At 40.5% G+C, this 22,565-nt stretch overlaps 2 protein-coding genes across 5 annotated transcripts in view; one reads left to right on the forward strand and one right to left on the reverse strand.

Moving 5' to 3' along the window:
- rpa3 (replication protein A3) overlaps positions 1-16,011 on the forward strand; it is a 25,195-nt gene extending 9,184 nt beyond the window's left edge. For both annotated transcript variants that reach the window (XM_068004111.1, XM_068004119.1), the window contains exons 2-4: positions 2,956-3,030; positions 10,093-10,201; positions 13,946-16,011. In XM_068004111.1, the coding sequence (XP_067860212.1) occupies positions 2,956-3,030; positions 10,093-10,201; positions 13,946-14,028 (267 nt within the window). In that variant the 3' untranslated portion in view covers positions 14,029-16,011. The remainder of the gene's footprint in view (positions 1-2,955; positions 3,031-10,092; positions 10,202-13,945) is intronic.
- A 1,960-nt stretch (positions 16,012-17,971) lies between these two features.
- Positions 17,972-22,565, reverse strand: part of mios (missing oocyte, meiosis regulator, homolog (Drosophila)) — a 56,885-nt gene continuing 52,291 nt past the window's right edge. For all 3 annotated transcript variants that reach the window (XM_068004130.1, XM_068004138.1, XM_068004146.1), the window contains one exon: positions 17,972-19,189. In XM_068004130.1, coding sequence (XP_067860231.1) covers positions 19,093-19,189 — 97 coding nt within the window. In that variant the 3' untranslated portion in view covers positions 17,972-19,092. The remainder of the gene's footprint in view (positions 19,190-22,565) is intronic.

The raw sequence follows: 22,565 nt of genomic DNA on the forward strand, positions 1-22,565 counted from the left end.
TTGCTTCTCTCTCTCTCCCCTCTGTTTGCTTCTTTCTCTCTCTCTCTCCCTCTGTTTGCTTCTCTCTCTCTCTCTCCCTCTGTTTGCTTCTTCTCATCTCCCCCTCTGTTTGCTTCTCTCTCTCCCCTCTGTTTGCTTTCTCTCTCTCTTCCCTCTGTTTGCTTCTCTCTCTCTCCCTCTGTTTGCTTATTCTCTCTCTCTCCCTCTGTTTGCTTCTCTCTCTCTCCCCCTCTGTTTGCTTTTCTCTCTCTCTCTCCCCTCTGTTTGCTTCTCTCTCCCCCTCTGTTTGCTTCTCTCTCTCCCCCTCTGTTTGCTTCTCTCTCTCTCTCCCTCTGTTTTGCTTCTCTCTCTCTCCCCTCTGTTTGCTTCTTCTCTCTCTCTCCCTCTGTTTGCTTCTCTCTCTCCCCCTCTGTTTGCTTTTCTCTCTCTCTCCCCTCTGTTTGCTTCTCTCTCTCCCCTCTGTTTGCTTCTCTCTCTCTCTCTCCCCCTCTGTTTGCTTCTCTCTCTCTCTCCCTCTGTTTGCTTCTCTCTCTCTCCCTCTGTTTGCTTCTCTCTCTCTCTCCCTCTGTTTGCTTCTCTCTCTCTCCCTCTGTTTGCTTCTCTCTCTCCCCTCTGTTTGCTTCTCTCTCTCTCTCCCTCTGTTTGCTTCTCTCTCTCTCTCCCTCTGTTTGCTTCTCTCTCTCCCCCCCCCTCAGTTTGCTTCTTTCTCTCTCTCCCCCTCAGTTTGCTTCTTTCTCTCTCTCCCCCCTCAGTTTGCTTCTTTCTCTCTCTCCCCCTCAGTTTGCTTTTCTCTCTCTCTCTCCCTCTGTTTGCTTTCTCTCTCTCTCTCCCTCTGTTTGCTTCTCTCTCTCTCTCTCTCCCTCTGTTTGCTTTTCTCTCTCTCTCCCTCTGTTTGCTTCTCTCTCTCCCCCTCTGTTTGCTTTTCTCTCTCTCTCTCCCTCTGTTTGCTTCTCTCTCTCTCCCCCTCTGTTTGCTTCTTCTCTCTCTCTCTCCCTCTGTTTGCTTCTCTCTCTCTCTCCCTCTGTTTGCTTCTCTCTCTCTCTCCCTCTGTTTGCTTCTCTCTCTCCCCCCTCTGTTTGCTCTTCTCTCTCTCTCTCCCTCTGTTTGCTTTTCTCTCTCTCTCCCTCTGTTTGCTTCTCTCTCTTCTTCCCCTCCCCTCTGTTTGCTTTCTCTCTCTCTCTCCCTCTGTTTGCTTCTCTCTCTCTCCCCCTCTGTTTGCTTCTTTCTCTCTCTCTCTCCCTCTGTTTGCTTCTCTCTCTCTCCCCCTCTGTTTGCTCCTTCTCTCTCTCTCTCCCTCTGTTTGCTTTCTCTCTCTCTCCCTCTGTTTGCTTCTCTCTCTCCCCCTCTGTTTGCTTCTCTCTCTCTCCCCCTCTGTTTGCTTTCTCTCTCTCTCTCCCTCTGTTTGCTTCTCTCTCTCTCTCCCTCTGTTTGCTTCTCTCTCTCTCCCCCTCTGTTTGCTTCTTTCTCTCTCTCTCTCCCTCTGTTTGCTTCTCTCTCTCTCCCCCTCTGTTTGCTTCTTCTCTCTCTCTCTCCCTCTGTTTGCTTTTCTCTCTCTCTCTCCCTCTGTTTGCTTCTCTCTCTTCTCTCCCTCTGTTTGCTTCTCTCTCTCTCTCCCTCTGTTTGCTTCTCTCTCTCCCTCTGTTTGCTTCTCTCTCTCTCTCTCCCCTCTGTTTGCTTCTCTCTCTCTCCCCCTCTGTTTGCTTCTTTCTCTCTCTCTCCCTCTGTTTGCTTCTCTCTCTCCCCTCTGTTTGCTTCTCTCTCTCCCTCTGTTTGCTTCTCTCTCTCCCTCTGTTTGCTTCTCTCTCTCCCTCTGTTTGCTTCTCTCTCTCCCTCTGTTTGCTTCTCTCTCTCCCTCTGTTTGCTTCTCTCTCTCTCCTCTGTTTGCTTCTCTCTCTCCCTCTGTTTGCTTCTCTCTCTCCCTCTGTTTGCTTCTCTCTCTCCCTCTGTTTGCTTCTCTCTCGCTCTCCCTCTGTTTGCTTCCTTCTCTCTCTCCCCCTCTGTTTGCTTCTTTCTCTCTCTCTCCCTCTGTTTGCTTCTCTCTCTCCCTCTGTTTGCTTCTCTCTCTCCTCCCTCTGTTTGCTTCTCTCTCTCCCTCTGTTTGCTTCTCTCTCTCCCTCTGTTTGCTTCTCTCTCTCCCTCTGTTTGCTTCTCTCTTGCTCTCCCTCTGTTTGCTTCTCTCTCTCTCCCCCTCTGTTTGCTTCTCTCTCTCTCCCTCTGTTTGCTTCTCTCTCTCTCCCCCTCTGTTTGCTTCTCTCTCTCTCCCCCTCTGTTTGCTTCTCTCTCTAGTTTCTTTCTGTTGCATAAAAAGTTACCAGATTATGTTGAGTAGGAATTTATGTTCACATCTATCATCAGGCCTTAGAAGTACCAGTTGCGAAGATGTGCATATATTTTGCCGGAATATTTTTGGACAAAATATAATCACAAAATGTGAAAGTACTGTTTTCATTTGTTCGCAAAATCTAATCAAACCGAAGTGCCAATCTTATTTAAAAACCGTATAAACTGTCTGATTTGGTGAACCCAACATAAAGTAAACTCTACCTTCTCTTTCTATTTGTAATATGTACGTTGGCATCGCCATCTCTATTGTTATGGGTATAGACAAGATATCCCAGAATATTTTTAAAATTAAACTGAGGAAATAGAACTAAGGGACACATGTTCAAACTAATAAATGGTAATTTTAGGATTGATATCAAGAAATTGTTTTTCACACAATGATCAACATGTGGAATAAACTTCTAGTTATTTCAGTGGAGGCAAAATCTCTGGAATCATTGAAGGAACAATTGGACGTTACAATGGGGGGCATTAGAACCTCTGGGTGGATGAACTGAGATGGTCAAATGGCTTTCCTTATCCGTAGTTGTCTTGGGATCTAGAACGATTGATCCCATGCCACTTTTTACTGTATGTTACCCATTAAACATGCCTGGTGTTTTTGTAAAACAGATTCACCCCACTGGGACCTCCTTTATTCTGTCAGATGGCGATGGGAAGAATGTAACAGTGGAAATGGCTGATCCAGTAAGTGACTTTTAAAAATATATGGATGCAAATTTGTTCCCTGGATATGAAAAACTGAGATGTGATGCCACAGCATACTGTATTGATTTAGTTTTCCTTTAACAGTCAAAAAAATCTTACTGGAGAATAGTTACTTGGACTGCATTATTTGATTATTTAATAAGTTATCAAGTGCAAGTTAGTTTGAATTCCGATGTTAACTGTTGCTGTCGGGGGAGGAGGAGTGCCCACAATGTGAAAACAACTGGGCCTCAAGATAAGTAGGTATTTTACCTGTTTAATTGTGTCAGGGATGCAGCAAACTAATGGGAACTGTTCTGAGATTATTTGCTGGATCTGATTTCCAATCACAAAACTGTATATGGTAAAAAGTTGTATTTTTTAATTTACGTTCAAAATCTTGGTGTCAATAAAGCACCAGATTTAAAAAAAAATATGATTGAGAGTAAGACTAACCATTCATAGATTATACCACAACTTCATATTTGTTTGTTCTACTCTCCCTGTTCATTATTAATCAGCAGATGTTTGCAGGCTTCGGCTGCACTGTGGGAATTCTTTACCAGAGTGCCACGTACAGTCTGGGAGTACTCTTGCACTCCAACCCCCTTGCAATAAAGGCTAACATACCATTTGCCTTCCTAATTGCTTGCTGTACCTACAAGTTAACTTCCTGTGTTTTGTGTACAAAAACACCCAAATCCCTCTGAACACCAACATTTAATAGTTTCTCACCATTTAAAAAATATTCTGTTTTTTTTTAATTCTTCCTCCCAAAATGAATTATTTGTGAATAACCCCCAAATTATTCTCCATTTGCCACCTTCTTGCCCACTCACGTAACCTATCTATATTCTTTTGCAGACTCTTTGTGTCCTCCTCACAACTTACTTTCACACCTAGCTTTGTATCATCAGCAAACTTGGATACATTACACTCAGTCCCTTCATCTAAGTCATTGATACATATTGTAAATAGCTGAAGCCCAAGCACTTATTCTTGTGGCACCCCACTAATTATAGCCTGCCATCCTGAAAATAACCCTTTTATTCCTACTTTCTGTTTCCTGTCCAGTAACCAATCTATTATCCATGCTAATATATCACCCTAACCCCATGAACCCTTATCTTGTGTAACAACCTTTTGTATGGCGTCTTATCGAAAGCCTTTTGGAAATCCAAATATACGACATCCACTGGTTCCCCTTTATCTACCCTGCTAGTTACACCCTCAAAAAAACTCCAATAGATTTGTCAAACGGTGTTGACTCTGCCTAATCAGATTATGATTTTCTAAGTGCACCGTTAGCACATCCTTAATAATGGATTCCAGCATTTTCCTGACTACTGATGTCAGGCTAACTGGCCTGTAATTCCCTGTTTTCTCTTTCCCTCCTTTCTTGAATAACGGTGTTACATTTGCTGCCTTTCAATCCATGGGGACCGTTCGAGAATCTACGGAATTTTGGAAAATCACAACCAATGCATCCACTTTCTCTGCAGCCACCTCTTTTACAACCTTAGGATGTAGGCCATCAGGTCCAGGGGATTTGTCGGCTTTGAGTCCCATGAATTTTTCCAGTACTTTTTCTTTACCTAATATTAATTACTTTAAGTCCCTCACTCTCGTTAGACCCTTATTTCCCCACTATTTCTGGTATGTTTTTTGAGTCTTCTACTGTGAAGACAGATACAGAATATTTGTTTAACATAGAAACATTGAAAATAGGAGCAAGAGTAGGCCCTTCGGACCTGCTCCGCCATTCAAAAAGATCATAGCTGATCATCTAATTCGGTACCCTGTTCCCGCTTTTTCCCCATATCTCCTTGAATACATCGAATGACTCGGCCTCCACTGCCTTGTGTGGTAGAGAATTCCACAGGTTCACCACCCTCTGAGTGAAGAAATTTCTCCTCATCTCGGTTCTAAATGGCATACCCCATATCCTGAGACTGTGACCCCTGGTTCTGGACTCCCCAGCCATCGGGAACATCCTCCCTGCACCTAGTCTGTCTAGTCCTGTTAGAATTTTATATGTTTTGATGAGATCACCTCTCATTCTTGTAAACTCTAGTGAATATAGGCCTAGTCGACCCAATCTCATCTCATACGTCAGTCCTGCCATCCCAGGAATCAGTCTGGTAAACCTTCGTTGCACTCCCTCCATGGCAAGGACATCCTTCCTCAGATAAGGAGACCAAAACTGCACACAGTACTCCAGATGAGGTTTCACCAAGGCCCTGTATAACTGCAGTAAGACATTCCTGTTCATGTACTCAAATCCTCTTGCAATGAAGGCCAACATACCATTCACTTTCCTAACTGCTTGCTGCACCTGAATGCTCGCTTTCAGCGACTGGTGTACAAGGACACCCAGGTCTCGTTGCTCCTCCCCTTTTCCCAATCTGTCACCATTCAGATAATCTGTCTTTCTGTTTTTACAACCAAAGTGGATAACCTCATGTCTCTGCCACTTTATTCCCCATTATAATTTCTCCTGTCTCAGCCTCTAAGGGACCCACGTTTACTTTCACTACACTATTCCTTTTTACATACTTGTAGAAGCTCTTCCAATCTGTTTTTATATTTCTTGCTAGTTTACTCTCATATTCTATTTTCTCCCTCTTTCAATTTTTTGGTCATCCTTTGCTGGTTTCTAAAACTCTCCCAATCTTCAGACTAACTACACTTCTTGGCAACATTATAGGCCTCTTCTTTTAATCTAATACTATCCTTAACTTTAGTTAGCCACAGATGGATCACTTTTCCCGTGGAGTTTTTATTCCTCAATGGAATGTATATTTGTTGAGAATTATGAAATATTTCTTTAAATGTTCGCCATTGCTTATCTACCGTCATTTTTTAATCTAATTTCCCAATCAATCTTAGCCAACTTGCCCCTCATACCTATGTAATTGGCTTTGTTTAAGACTCTAGTTTCAGACTTAAGTGCATTACTCTCAAACTCAGTGTGAAATTCTATCATATTATGATCAATCTGCCTCGGAGATCCCTTACTATGAGATTACTAATTAACTGTTTCATTACACAAGACAAGATAAAATAGCCTGTTCTCTAGTTGGTTCCACAATGTATAAAGTAGAATTAGGCTGGATAGCTCTTTTTCGGCCGGCACAGACACAATGGGCCGAATGGCTTCCTTCTGTACCATAAATTTCTATGATTCTATGCCAATTTGTGCGTGGTTCAGGTAGTAATCCAGAGATTATTGCCTTTGAGGTTCTGCTTTTTAATTTGGACCCTAGCTCCTCAAACTCCCTCAGCAGAACCTCATTACTAGTTCTACCTATGTCGTTGGTTTGTACGTGAACCCCGACAACTGGATCCTCCCCCTTATGCTCCAAGTTCTTCTCCAGCCTCGAAGATATCCTTAACCCTGGGGTTAAAGATGGGATTAACTGGGCAGGCAACACAGCCTTCGGGATTCCCGGTCGCAGCTGCAGAGAACGGTATCTATCCCCCTGACGATACTATCCCCTAACACTACCACATTCCTTTTTACTCCCCCCACTTCAATGGCCTTCTGTAACACGGTGCCGTGATCAAATTGCCCATCCTCCCTGCAGTCTTTGTTCTCATCCACACAGGTAGCAAGTACCTCATACCTGTGATAATTGTTAGTGCTAATCAACCCCTCTTGTTCAAAAAGTAAACAATTATAAGTGTGGAATCTCAGGTAGTGAAACGTTTTAGGATTTTATTTCATTTTTAATTTAAAAATGTCTTTTCTTTTCTCTCTCTTTCTCCCTTGTTCTAATCTTTTTTTCTCTTTTTTAAAATTTCTCTTTCTGTGCCTGATTTGACATTGAATTCACCCACTCTAATTCACCCTCCTTCTCAGTCCTTCCTCTGTTTATTTCTCAATCCTTCAATCTCACTGTTGGTTCCCTCACCAAGGTCCCAGATGCCCTGTTTCCCTCGCTGCGCCGTTATCAGCTTGCACTTCCAGCAACTTTATGGCCAAAAACTTTAAAACATGCTCTAACGGAGCATGTTACGAGATGCCCCGCTCCAGCAAAATCTGGCTCATCATTTATATACTTTTTGAGACTTGTAATTACACAAATAACTTAATCTTTATATATAAAAAGTTTTTTTAAAAAGAAACTGCATGATGGAAATCAGAAACCGAAATACTGGAAATACAGAGCAAGTCGGTTAGCATCTAGAGAGAGACAGATGCTGATTAAATTGGTGTGTATATCCAGCCTTTTCTATCTTTGTTTTGTACTTTTTTCAAAAACTCTTTGAAACATGTAAGATTTGAGAATTTCTGAAATTGGAAAGGTGCATTCCAAAGATTTCACAAGGTTCGGTCAGATGTGTTTTTTTTCAGAAATTACCTCTTTTATGGATAAATAAACAATTTTATTATTACAGTTGCTCAGATTAAGTATGGATATAATTTCTGAGACAAACTGGTTAACGGATTGCATCAAACCGGAGGTTTTGCATTGACTGCCCCATGCCACTTTGTTCAGCTTGTTCTCGGCTTGATTTTTTAATGGGGCAGCAGGGGTTAGGGGTGGGGGGTGCTGGTGAGAAAAGAACTCTGCAAAGTAGATTGAAGACCTTGTCCGCTTGCAACTTATGTAGTATTGAATTGATCCTGGGAAGGATAGTAAACTGAGGAAGTTACTTCAATCATTTGCTTCTGCAGCAGTTTGTTCCAAAGACTAGCCACTTTTGCTTTAAACCATCACAGCTACACAAATGTATTTGGGAGCAGTGGAATCAAGTATCAACAATGCTCCACAATTTAGACACGAATCGATCTATTTTCAGAACATTTTCACAAACCAGTTATGCACTCGAGAATTTCATTAGGTCTTTGACAGAAATGATTGTTGTGCTTGATGATTCTTAGAGTCCCAGAACAATAGATTTAAACCTATAGTAATTATGTCAACAATTATGCTCTTGCATGTGTTTTCTTTTATTAAGAACCCGGCACACAGCAACAATTGGCATCTACTGTGAATTCCATTACTGGCATAAAAGTTGACTGAAAACTTAATAATTTTGGCAAAATGTAGTACATCATAGTACATCTGGCTGAAGCGTTTGCAACCATCTTCAGCCAGAAGTGCCAAGTGGATGATCCATCACGGCCTCCTCCCGATATCCCCATCTTCACTGAAGCCAGTCTTCAGCCAATTCGATTCACTCCACGTGATATCAAGAAATGGCTGAGCGCACTGGATACAGCAAAGGCTATGGGCCCCGACAACATCCCGGCTGTAGTGCTGAAGACATGTGCTCCAGAACTAGCTGCGCCTCTAGCCAAACTGTTCCAGTACAGCTACAACACTGGCATCTACCCGACAATGTGGAAAATTGGCCAGGTATGTCCTGTCCACAAAAACAGGACAAATCCAATCCGGCCAATTACCGCCCCATCAGTCTACTGTCAATCATCAGCAAAGTGATGGAAGGTGTCGTCGACAGGGCAATCAAGCAGCACTTACTCACCAATAACCTGCTCACCGACGCTCAGTTTGGGTTCCGCCAGGACCACTTGGCTCCAGACCTCATTACAGCCTTGGTCCAAACATAAACAAAAGAACTGAATTCCAGAGGTGAGGTGAGAGTGACTGCCCTTGACATCAAGGCAGCATTTGACCATGTGCGGCACCAAGGAGCCCTAGTAAAATTGAAGTCAATGGGAATCAGGGGAAAACTCTCCAGTGGCTGTAGTCATACCTAGCACAAAGGAAGATGGTAGTGGTTGTTGGTGGCCAATCATCTCAGCCCCAAGACATTGCTGCAGCTGTTCCTCAGGGCAATGTCCTCGGCCCAACCATCTTCAGCTGCTTCATCAAGGACCTTCCCTCCATCATAAGGTCAGAAATGGAGATGTTCGCTGATGATTGCACAGTGTTCAGTTCCATTCGCAACCCCTCAGATAATGAAGCTGTCTGTGCCCGCATGCAGCAAGACCTGGACAACATCCAGGCTTGGGCTGATAAGTGGCAAGTAACATTCGTGCCACACAAGTGCCAGGCAATGACCATCTCCAACAAGAGAGAGTCTAACCACCTCTTGACATTCAACGGCATTATCATCGCCGAATCCCCCACCATCAACATCCTGGGGGTCACCATTGACCGGAAACTTAATTGGACCAGCCATATAAATACTGTGGCTACAAGAGCAGGTCAGAGACTGGGTATTCTGCGGCAAGTGACTCACCACCTGACTCCCCAGAGCCCTACCACCATCTACAAGGCACAAGTCAGGAGTGTGATGGAATACTTTCCACTTGCCTGGATGAGTGCAGCTCCAACATCACTCAAGAAGCTTGACACCATCCAGGAAAAAGCAGCCCGCTTGATTGGCACCCCATCCACCACCCTAAACATTCACTCCCTTCACCACCGGCGCACAGTGGCTGCAGTGTGTACCATCCACAGGATGCACTGCAGCAACTCGCCAAGGCTTCTTCGACAGCACCTCCCAAACCCGTGACCTCTACCACCTGGAAGGATAGGAGCAGCAGGCACATGGGAACAACACCACCTGCATGTTCCCCTCCAAGTCACACACCATCCCGACTTGGAAATATATCGCCGTTTTTTGTCGTCGCTGGGTCAAAATCCTGGAACTCCCTAACAGCACTGTGGGAGAACCTTCACCACACGGACTGCAGCGGTTCAAGAAGGTGGCTCACTACCACCTTCTCAAGGGCAATTAGGGATGGACAATAAATGCTGGCCTGGCCTTGCCAGCGACGCCCACATCCCATGAATGAGTAAAAAAAAAATTCCAGTGGAGTTTTTAAAGCTGTTATTAAATTTGAGGGACCATACAACAGTCACAGATGTTTCACTTACAAATTTTTATCTCATCACCTCTAGGCGTTGATTATTTTCTGTACATATACACAAGTAAATCAGAGTGTGCAAAACAAAAAACTCTACCATTTAGTGTTTTGAATCCTTTCTTTAATAGCTTTAATCTAGGGGTGGGATTGAGCCCACCTTATAATGTGTGAGATTAAATGTAAAGTCCATTTTACTTACTTTTTGTTCTGTTACCTAGCTCGATGAAGAATTGAGTGGAGTAATTGAAGTGGTTGGAAAGGTCACACAGAAAGCCACCATCAAGGCTGTATACTACGCCCCTTTCCGAGAGGATAAGAACAGTTTTGGTATGTACCGTAACATGAATCTGCTGTAAATTTTTCCCGAAAGCTAGCAACTTGATTTTGTGTCTGTCTTCTAAGTTAAAAAATCACTTCATACTGAAAAGATGGGGGAGAATTATTGGTGTCCTAATCATTATGTCATAGTCACCATAATCAGCATTAAAGTTTCCCCTTGTTAGGACACTTTTTTAACCAGATGTATTTTTTTTATTGTAACTAATCTTAATTCTTTTCATGGTTTCCCCCACCCCCCACTTTTTAAAAAGAGACCTTTGTCCTCTCCAGTTTTGGTTCTACTTTTTCTCTCTTAGATTAGATTTCTATTTTTCTTGGTCCTTTCCGTTTGAGCGATAAGTAGTACATTCCTGCACACAAGATTGTCTAAGATTCCCAGCATCTACGAGGTTTTTTTTTTGAAACAGATTGTTAAAAACACCCCCTAAACATGGAAAAACTGCTAGGTATGGGGTCTATTCCCAAACATCTAGAGATGATGCTGGACAATAGGAGAGAGTGGTATGGTGCTAGCCTCTGTAACTTGTGTACCTGAAATACTAATGATGATGATCCTTTGTCCTACATGTTTGTGGCAGGGGCGCCCACTGTATTTTTAAAATGATACGGCTTTCACCTGACATCTGTGTAGCAACATCATCGGTTGGACCACGCCTGAGACCACAGTTTCCTTAGTGGTTGTTTGTTTCTGGTTGCCTGATACAGTCTCCTTACTTTTAACGGTTTCTAACTTTTTGTAACCTTTCACTGTGCATGTATTACGCTCTACCCTCCTGTTTGTTAGATCTGCTTTTGGGCTCTCCACTTTGGGCTTTGAACCCTCCAAAATAAAATGTACGACGTGACTTTTCTCTTGCAGACAGAGACCTGCGGTGGAAGCACTGGCACAAGCAGTAACTTAAAAAGTTTTTTTAAAAACTCTTATCCACATTGGGCAACTGGGACACTTTTTAAAAGTAATTTTCCTAGAAATCTTGAGTAATATTTTCAGTTTCAGAAAGTCACGATTATCATATTTTATACTTCATAGCATTTGCTAGTTGGGATATACAATGAACTCTAATTTTCTGGGAATTTTAAGTCCCTCTTAATGCTTTTTGTTAAGTTATACTTCATTATTGCAGAATAGAAAATCTACTTAACAATTGTCAGATTTGTCGTAATATGTTACGAGTTCTTTGCTATTACAGTTTATCTGCATGGCTTGCCTATGACTCCAGCATGTTTGCATTCTATGGCAGAGAATCTGATACTTTTCTCGCAACTATGGTTACCAGACATCTAAAATGGTCACAGTTCCTGTAGGCAAAGGTGTAGAATTGTTGGTTTTTAAATTGTATACTACACCAATAAATAATAAATAATTGGAACTTGCACTGCTGCTTTAACTGAGGCCACTTTTGATCCAATGCAGTACCATCAAAAATGATGGAGGGATTTATAAATTTAGAAAGTTATTGTATAATGTTTGAGTATATAACCTCAATATTGCAGTTTAATCTAAAAAAATCTGATCGTAAAGCCTCAAGGATGGTAGCCACTTGATTGATTGATAGAAACCACTTGGGAGTAGCTTGCTCCTCCGTCCATCATTTCTTCAATGGCCATTTGTAATCCAGTAAACACTTCAGGCGAATAATCTGTATTGAGGTGCTCTATTAGGAACATAGGAACAGGAGTAGGCCATTCAGCCCCTCGTGCCTGCTCCGCCATTTGATAAGATCATGGCTGATCTGTGATCTAACTCCATATACCCACCTTTGGCCCATATCCCTTAATACCTTTGGTTGCCAAAAAGCTATCTATTTCAGATTTAAATTTAGCAATTGAGCTAGTATCAATTGCTGTTTGCGGAAGAGAGTTCCAAACTTCTATCACCCTTTGTGTGTAGAAATGTTTTCTAATCTCGCTCCTGAAAGGTCTGGCTCTAATTTTTAGACTGTGCCCCCTACTCCTAAAATCCCCAACCAGCGGAAATAGTTTCTCTCTATCCACCCTATCCGTTCCCCTTAATATATTTTAAACTTCGATCAGATCACCCCTTAACCTTCAAAACTCCAGAGAATACAACCCCAATTTGTGTAATCCCTCCTCGTAAGTTAATCCTTGAAGTCCGGGTATCATTCTAGTAAACCTACGCTGCACTCCCTCCAAAGCCATTGTGTCCTTCCGAAGGTGCAGTGCCCAGAACTGCTCACTGTACTCCAGGTGCGGTCTAACCAGGGTTTTGTATAGCTGCAGCATAACTTCTGCCCCCTTGTACTCCAGTCCTCTAGATATAAAGGCCAGCATTCCATTAGCCTTATTGATTAAAGATAATCTATTAAAGATAATCCAGCGATCAGGATGGGGAAGAAATTACTATGACTTTAAATTTGTGCATGTAAAAATTGCCTGATTGAAGCTAGTTCCAATATAGCCACTATTTTGTTTTTGTCATCAATGTGTCTGCGTTGGAGTTGCACTTGCATCCGCTTGTTACTTGCTTCTGGTATAATTTAACAATATATAGCTTGCTACCCACAACTGTCTTTTTCCTCCAAAACTTAACTCCATCTAATAAAGTGCAGGAGCTAAAAGATCCCACACAAGATAGCTTAAATGACATTTAAAAAGGCAGCTTCCAGTTTTTGTCTGAATCTGAATTGTAAAATAGCCTGATTTTAAAAAAAAAATCAAAACAATTTACTGGCTGAGAAGCTTAAGCCCTAAAAACTTACCTACAATTAGCAATGTGAATATTTATGTGTGTATCTTAAAAAAAATAATGAGCTAGGTCTATTTTAAGGATAGAAGTGCAACACTAGATGTGTGTGGATTGTACACTGCTTGAGTCAAATGCTGAGCAACCTGAAGTTATTGTGATACGAGACAATAGTTTGAAATATTTTCCAAGCTCAGTTAACAGAAAAGGTACAAGTTTATTTTGTAGTGGTATACTGTCATTTGATATTCTAAGATGAAAGTGTGTAAAGGGGTGGGTTTTTTTTCTACCTCTTTACATTTGGCAGTGCAGCTTAAAATTTTAATTTTCTGCCTCCACCATCATGATGTCTGTGGTTGATGACAGGGTTTCTTTTTACTGGACTATCTTGACATCCTGATGGTGCAGATTGGATAGGAGATGATATGAGAAGTTCTAGTTAACAAACCATGAGAACTTTGTAATGTCAATAAACAGAGATTTAATGGCTAATTTACACTCTTGCTTGATTATCTTTGCATTCCCCTGTGTAAAATATTTAGGTTCCTGAGTTCTTAATGTTATCTGGTAGAAGACATGATGTATGAAGGGTGTAGAACCTGAAGGCACAGTATAGGACATTGTATGATGGTATAGTGTCTTCTAACATTTCTTTCTCAACCAACACCATCTAAAACAGATGACCTGGTCACTCATTCACCTCAAAAATGCCTTTGTTAGCACTAGACTCGACTATTCCAATGCTCTCCTGGCCGGCCTCCCATCTTCCACCCTACATAAACTTGAGCTCATCCAAAACTCTGCTGCCTGTATCCTAACTCGCACCAAGTCCTGTTCACCCATATAGGTCGCTGACCTATATTTTATTTAGTTTAATATTGAGATGCTGATCTCCACCATTTGGTTAATATTGAAATATGAAATGGGGCAGTACAACTTTTATCTGTGCAGTTTCATTCAGGCGTAATTACTTAGGCTTTACGGATACTTGGCTAGACTAACTTTTTCCTTCTATCTTTGTTTTTCAGATCTCAGCCTTTACAATGAAGCCCTTCGCATCTTGCATGAATTTCCCCAGTACTATCCGTTTAGTGTTACAGGCAGCAGTTGATTTCCTCATATTACACACATCACCATGTGAAGAACCAGCATGATTTGGAAGATAAGATCTCCAGTACCCAATAGAACTGAATTATGATTTATCCTCGATGTTACTGGACTTCATTTTTGTCATTACAAACCAGTTATTTAACTTTGGTCTGCTTGTGTCAGAATATCGATCTGTTAACTTTGAAGTAAAAGTCAGATAAAGGTGTAATGTGGAAGTTTATGCTTTTATATATTTTCTAAAATGTTGCAAAACCCATAATTTCAGAAATCTGAGTTTGTTGAATGATAAATTAAATGGAGATTTGAGTTCTGAGAGCTCAGCATTCCTGGAATTGTTTTATTTTGCTTTATAATTGATGCTGACAAATTGTAGTACCTTACCTGCAAGGAAGAAAGTCAGTGAAATGTAGAAGTTTAAAACTAGTTCAAGTTTTAGAAAATGGATTGCAACAAATCAAAATAAACTGGCTTAATAATGGTTCCCTGTAGTCCAAGTTAAAAAGCAAACTTATTCCAAAAGATAGCACTGATGGCATTATTAGGCAAAGCACTGTTACTAGAATGCAGCCAATGGATGTACTCAGAAATATAAATGGAATTGCTGCTTTATCAGCTCTACTACTGGCCTGCAAAATGCGCAAAGCCGATTTAGGGCATATGATGTTAGGGGCATTAAGGCTGCACAATGAAAATCTTTCGGCTGAAATGGGGACTAATGGGGTTGTTATACTGTGCATATGCTCATTAAATTGGTTCCTGTGTTTCCAAATAGCATCTTGGAGTGATGCAGATTGGGAAAATAGTGATGGGAGAATGGTGTCAGACTGGTAGAGTGCTGTTTTCTCTGGAGAAGCAAAGTACAATTATCTTAATAAACAGCTCTACTACCATCAGCTGAGCAACATCTGTCATAAGACAGCCACTGAATCATCTAGTTTATGGGATTTAATTGGATTTAAATTTGTCGTAGGACAAAGATTATCCATCAAAAGCAAAATACTGCGGATACTGGAAATAGTCAGCAAGTCAGGTAGCATCTATGGAGAAAGAAACAGTTAACGTTTCAGGTCGAAGAACTGGAAGAAGTTAAAGATTTAACAGTTTTTAACTATGCGCTCATTATTTATTAAAAACTTTTTTGTGGGAGTACTTGGAAGGTTTTCCTATTGTACTTCATTCCCCCTTCATCCATCTGACCTGACCCCTTTAAAAGCTTCTTCCAGGCTGTTGCCAATAACCAATAAAATAAAAGCAAGATGGCTAATTGTAGAGCAGGTATTAGTAACTGGTATACTACATTCTTGCACTCTTATTGCATCCCAAACTTTTACTGTTTAACCTCATTTTTTTCCTTCTCCAAATGATTGATGTAGACATGAGAATGCTGCGTTTGAGTGGACTTGCAGGAAATCTGCTCAGATATGCTGTTGGGGATGGGGAGAAAAGTGTCTCATTTCTCTTAACAGCCTACCTGTGCTGGAGGCATTAAAGTTTGGAAGCTGCTGAAAAGAAATACAATTTCACTTCAAGCTAATTTTAAATGTGAGGTGATAAAAGTATTAGAAATTTCTGGTCACTCTGCCATTTGTATGGGTACTAGTTCTTACTGCTGCTCCTTGTGTAGTTATAATCCTAAATCATTTTGGTACAGCATGTGATTTCCCCACAAGTGGTGGAGGAAAACGAGATCCCAAAATAATGCTAGGCCCTTAAATAGTTTACATGCCAAGTTTTAAATTCATTAAGTACACAAGAAAAATCCTTTAGCAGACTTCTGAATTACAACTATAGTTCTTTTCTCAAATTTTTGGAAGACATTAGAAAAGGTGTAATGATCTGCACAAATAGTTATGATAGGCACACAGCCTCTTTCAAAGATTGCAGCACAATTAAATTTGATGAGTTGTACTTTCACTTTTATTTTGTTCCTTTATACATGAGAATGTTGAAATAAAATGTATGGAGTTTATTTTTTCCCCTACAACTTGGTGTGTATTATATGGTCATCTTTTGCATTCTGCAAAGCAATTGGGTGAAAAATTGTTCTCTGGTAGTGCTATTTGCTTGCAGTGAATCAGGATGCACTGAAGTGTGAAGGCCAAAGTATACTTACAATGTGTGCTTATATAAAAGGCTTTATTAGAGCATCTCTTGTGGCATGAATCAGAGGATATATTGTTTTCTAACAAAAGGAGTGTAATCCATGAACACGACCAAGTCAGTCCAATTCTGAGATACAGATCTGAGATTGGTTCCTGGATGTCTGTATGATTTTGTGCTTCACAGCTGTCCTTAATTAAAATATTTATATTTTCTAGCTATCAAAACACGTGTTGATAGTGAGAGCTTTTCTATTTACCTGCAAAGCTTTCAAAATTCAATTCTGTTTTATTTTGAACTCACATTATGAGGAAAGACATTTTCATCTCAGCTTGATATGCTTTCTGAAATTTAAAGAATAATATTTTGAACACAAAGCTGTCATTTTTTCTAAAACAATTTTTTAAAAAAACTTAAAACTTTTGAAACTTGCCCTCTAGGTTTTTGACAAACAACCAAATAGATGCTGTTAAGGGGCTGAAAAGAAACAGTATACTAATTGGACTGAGAAAATGCACTGATGCATCCTGCAAATTGTGCACATTGCATATGCTCACAGTGTAGGATCTACCTTCAGCCGACAGTGTCACAGTTCTGTGCAAAAATATCAGGTCCAAGTTCTGGCTCATTAGAGGCTGAGGGCTTCAAGTGAAAACATGTGCACAGTCAAAAACACATGACTATTACTGGAACAAGTTGTAATTTTTTTTTTAAAGTCTTGCATTACAAACCTTACTTTGAACAGGGCCTACTAGTTTGGATCTATATCCCTTACTGAAGAAAAGTCTGGTGATCTGTTATGAAAATTTTAATTGACCCAGCATCCAGAGCCTTTTTGGGCAAGAAAGTTCCATATTTCCACTACCCTTTGTGTAAAAAAAGTGCTTCCAGATTTCACTCCTGACTGGAATAGCTCTAATTTTAAAATTATGCCTCCTTGTGCAGCAGAGACTTGGAAGTTTGACCTGGCTGGTTAATTGTGAAGGGGGAGGGGTATTTGAACCACTGGCAATTAAATAACTTGTGAAGCAAAGTTAGCGAATACAAATGAGTGAGGGGGAAAACAATGAAGAAAGGAATGCTGTACAAGACAATTTTGTTTTCCATTTCTAGCTCACTCCTTTGGGTTTCTCTTAGCTGAATAAAAAGAATGTTTCCCAAAAGAAACAGTTTTAATACTAGTTTATTGGCTGTGAAATGTTTTGAGACATCCCCAGGATAAGGCGCATATATAAATGAGTTGTTTCTTCACTACGGTCAGTATTATTTTAAACTTTCTACTTTCAGCAGCCCAAGCTACAGATATAGTGCCCTTAACACTTCCTCCCCCATGTCCCTACTGTGTTGAGATAAAGACTCAGCAGTTTTCTATTTTATGTCATTCTCTCTTGGAACCTCAAAATTACAGAACTCAGTACTTTTGTTCCTGCTCAGGTTTTAAAAACCAAGTTTGGCATAATCTAATCACTATTTCATGATGTACCTATTTAGTTTACTCTTTCTATAGTGGTAGACATTAGCCCTTTAGGTTTCTCAAAAAAAATCTCTACCATCCAAGTTCATCCACATCAACTGGTTTAAATTAAAAATAAGTTTGGCTAGATTATTTTTAATTGGCTAAAAATTATAGTGCCATTGTGGTTCAGTAGTAGTCCATCACTAAAAGTTGATCACAATTTAATTACATGATCCCATCTCAAAGCCAAGGCACCCACTTCACCTCAATGTTGACATTATTCCATGTGCATGCTTGCTTTTAAGGACAGGAAGAAAAATAATGAAGAGCAGGAAAAAAACTACACAAAATTATTTTTTACAGAAGGAAAATATCTGATACAAATGTGCACACTTTATTTACAAATTTATTATGAAACCACTGAAAATAGAACACCTTTGGTTTTAGGCGCACACACGCAGCAGAGATCAGAAGCACCAATGTGAACAGTAAATGCAGTTTACAAATTATGTGCAAGACAAGTATTACATTTTTTACAACTCCCTTTAAAGTAAATTAATGTGTTGTCTCAATATTTTTTGCACACTACTAGATAATTTATGTCAATGTTTCATTCCCAACACAGCCAAGGCCATATTTGATTTCACATAGTTAAATTGCCAAGTTCACTTTGATTTTACTCATTGATTAGCAGTTGACTAAACAGTTATTGCTTCAGTGAGGGACCATATTAAAGGAAGGTATGCGCTACTGAATTTAATAAAGGTAGTGAATCACAGGCTACACCCTTTACACTATCACAGGAAGGGAAAATTTATCAGTTCTAATGTTTAACAGGACCAGAGGTGACTGAGGCACTTCAATAAGTGTATAGATATTCCTCTTTGTGGCAATTCAGCAGAATGTAGAGAGAAACAAATCACACTGATGCAAGAATACACCAGTCTCTAGTCTTTTGCTTAATGCCAGGTTATATGGTATATCCTCCTTATACATCAATTCTAATTTCCTGGAATTGAAAAAACTTTGAAAAGAAATAACCTTTTGTATAATTTTTACAACATGAATCCAAGCAGTATTTGTTAAAGTCTCATATTCTAACAATCTATTTTTTCAGTCTAGTTTTTCACTAATATGTATGCTCTAGCTAAAATGGCTTTACTGCTAGAGACAGTATATAATATTGGTTCATTTCTAGTGGCAGGTTCAAGGAGTGTTCAGTATCATCTAGGACATTCCTGGATGATGCTCAGAATCTCAAATTGGTCCCAGGAATGTCTTCAAGTGAACTGGATCAGCTCCTAAAACATGACACGCAAACAGGCTCATTTCTGCTATACCTGGGTATATCATGCACATCAAAATCATTCAGACATCAAATTGCCAAGTTGATGGAACAATTTATTTTTTCATTACTTTGAGAGCTACGGGTGCTCGGTGGCAGAAGGTGTACACTGAGGTTTTGAAAGACAATTAGAAAGCAGTGTCTTAGATTCTTGTCTTTTTTTTTTAGCTCTGGGATGTTTCTGCTGGGATTAGATTTCCTGTTGTATCCAACTGCATGCATTTACAGGTACATGCAGACACTGGACATTCATGGTGATCCCTGTGGGAGGAAAATGACAAAAACAGTAGCAGTAAAGATTAGAATGGGGAAGAAAGGGAGATACCATACAAGGCCGAAAAGGCAATATCCAACATATTAAACCAACCACAACTAAACTTATGGTTTAAGGTGTTCTGAAATCAGTCCAGTAATAGTGACTCATATAGGGGAAAAACAAAATTTATTTCAGACTCAGGCCAAGGAGTAAAAGGGGATGGAATGCAACAAGAATAAAAAAAAACCTAAAAATAAAAGTCTAAATTAAAGTTTTACTATATTAAAACTGTAGTGGAAATACTGTTGAAAGATAATGTATTACTCAGCCTTGCACTTATGTCAACACTGGAATTCCCTTTGAAGTTATGAAGCAATCAAGTAGCTCATGCACTTGACTTCCAACCAAAAAGTTCAAGTCTAGTCACCAACTAATTTAGTTCCCATCTAAGCTACCAGATGAAATATTACACATTACAGTATTTTCTCTCCTCCTCCCCACCCCCACCGCCCATCCTGAAGGTAAAGATGTCAGTCTTGTACCTGGTGCATCATAAAATGTATGTATCACAAAAACAGTTCATTCAACCCAAATCTGTGCTGGTGTTTTTCCTCCATGTTTAATCCCACTTTCTTCTTCACTTCCCATACCTTTTAATTTTCCTCTTTTTCAAGCAACTAATGTCCTTTTAATAGAATTTACAGACTGCTACAGCAAGTTTCCAAATCTTCCATGTAAAGAGATTGATTGTCATCTCCCCTTTAAGTCATTTTATGACCATCTTAAATTTCTGCACTCTCCTTACTATCTTGCTGACCAGTGGAAACAAACTATCACAGTTCATTTCATCATAACCCTTCATAATCTCAAGGTCTCCATCAACTCATCCCTTAAACTTGTGTCAAAAAAGCCCCAACTTCTCACATCTCTTCATAACTGATCCTCATAACTGATCCACATGTCTAGTAACATATCACTGAACCTACACTGCATCTTTTCCATTGCTTTTATACTTTGCTTAAATGGGGTGCCCAAATTGTACAATGCTCCAATTGTGGCCTTTTGTTTATTTATTGTTGGGATATGAGTGACGATGGCAAGGCCTCTTTTATTGCCCACCCCTATCTGCCCTGCAAAGATGGTGGTGGGCCTTCTTTATGAGTAACTATTGTTTGTACAACCGAGAGGCTTGCTACACTACTTCTATTAAGAGTCAAGCACAGTGCAGTTGAGAGTCACATGTAGACCAGACCTAGTAAGGGTTTTTGACAATCTGGCAGCTTTCATGATCATTTTTCCTGTGCCAGACTACAAATTACCAGATTTATAGAATTCAGTTTCACATATTACCATGGTGGGACTTTAACTCATAGCAAGTTGGGTTGATTATCCAAATAAAACCGTATGACCACCTTAACAGCGAAGTGGTTATTAGAGAAACTCAACATTGCTTGTGGAAAAGAAAGTCATATCTCACCAACCTGGTTGATCTTTCTTTTAAGGTTGGTGGATGCAAGGTAGCTCGTTTGACATTGTGTCTTGATTTTCAAAAAGCCTTTGACAAGGTGCCACACAACAGGCTACTAAATAAAGTTGAGTCCTGTGGGATTAGTGGACAGATTTTTGGGTCGGATAAGGAACTGCTTGCATTCTTATAGACAGAAGATAGTTATTAATGGTTCTGCTGGGGAAATTGCTGGTAGAGTCTACAGGGATCATAGAAAGGTTACAGCACGCAAGGAGGCCATTCAGCCCATCGAGTCCGTGCCGGCTCTATGCAAGGGGTGGTGCCAGAGGACTGGAGAATTGCAAATGTTACACCCTTGTTCAAAAAAGAGTGTAAGGATAAACCCAGCAACTACAGGCCAGTCAGTTTAACCTCAGTGGTGGGGAAATTTTTAGAAATGATAATCCAGGACAGAATTAACAGTCACTTGGACGAGGGTGGATTGATTAGGGAAAGCCAGCACGGATTTGTTAAAGGCAAATTATGTTTAACTAACTTGATACAGCTTTTTGATGAGGTAACAGAGAGGGTAGATGAGGGCAATGCAGCTGATGTGGTGTATATGGGCTTTCAAAAGGCGTTTGATAAAGTGCCGCACGGTAGGCTTATCATCAAGATTGCGGCCCATGGAATAAAGGGGGCAGTAGCAACATGGATACAGAATTGGCTAAGGGACAGGAAACACAGAGTAGTGGTGAACGATTGTTTTTTGGACTGCAGGGAGGTGTACAGTGGTGTTCCTCAGGGGTCACTGCTGGGACCACTGCTTTTCTTGATATATATTAATGACTTGGGTGTGCAGGGCACAATTTCAAAATTTGCAGATGACACAAAACACGGAAGGGTAGTAAACAGCAAGGTGGACAGTGATAAACTTCAAGAGGATATAGACAGGCTGGTGGCATGGGCGGATACGTGGCAGATGAAATTTAACCCAGAAAAATGCGAAGTGATACATTTCGGTAGGAAGAATGAGGAGAGGCAATATAAACTAGAGGGCACAACTCTAAAAGGGGTACAGGAACCAAGAGATCTGGGGGTATATGTGCACAAATCATTGAAGGTGGCAGGGCAGTTTGAGAAAGCGGTTAAAAAAGCATACGGGATCGTGGGCTTTATAAATAGAGGCATAGAGTACAAAACTATGGAAGTCTTGATGAAACTTTATAAAACATCGGTTCGGCCACAACTGGAGTATTGTGTCCCATTCTGGGCACTGCACTTCAGGAAAGATGTGAAGGCCTTTAAAGGGTACAGAGGAGATTTACTAGAATGATTCCAGGAATGAGGGACTTTAGTTACGTGAATAGACTGGAGAAGCTGGGGTTGTTCTCCTTGGAACAGAGACGGTTGCAAGGAGATTTGATAGAGGTATTCAAAATCTTGAAGGGTTTAGGCAGAGTAGATAGAGAGAAACTGTTCCCATTGGCAGAAGGGTCAAGGACCAGAGGACATAGATTTAAGGTGATTGGCAAAAGAACCAAAAGGTGACATGAGGAAAAACTTTTTTACACAGCGAATGATTAGGATCTGGAATGCTGCCCGAAGGGGTGGTGGAGGCAGATTCGTTCATGGCTTTCAAAAGGGAACTGGATAAGTACTTGAAAGGAAAAAATTTGCAGGGCTACGGGGAAAGGGCGGGGGAGTGGGACTAGCTAGACTGCTCTCCAGTCTAGCCACATAACTAAAGTCCCTCATCCATGAAATCATTTTAGTAAATCTCTTCTGCACCCTCTCTAAGGCCTTCACATCCTTCCTAAAGTCCGGTGCCCAGAACTGGACACAATACTCCAGTTGTGGCCAAACCAGTGTTTTATAAAGGTTCATCATGACTTCCTTGCTTTTGTACTCTATGCCTCTATTTATAAAGCCCA

The sequence above is a fragment of the Heptranchias perlo genome, chromosome 2 (genome assembly GCF_035084215.1).
Source record: "Heptranchias perlo isolate sHepPer1 chromosome 2, sHepPer1.hap1, whole genome shotgun sequence".
NCBI lineage: Eukaryota > Metazoa > Chordata > Chondrichthyes > Hexanchiformes > Hexanchidae > Heptranchias > Heptranchias perlo.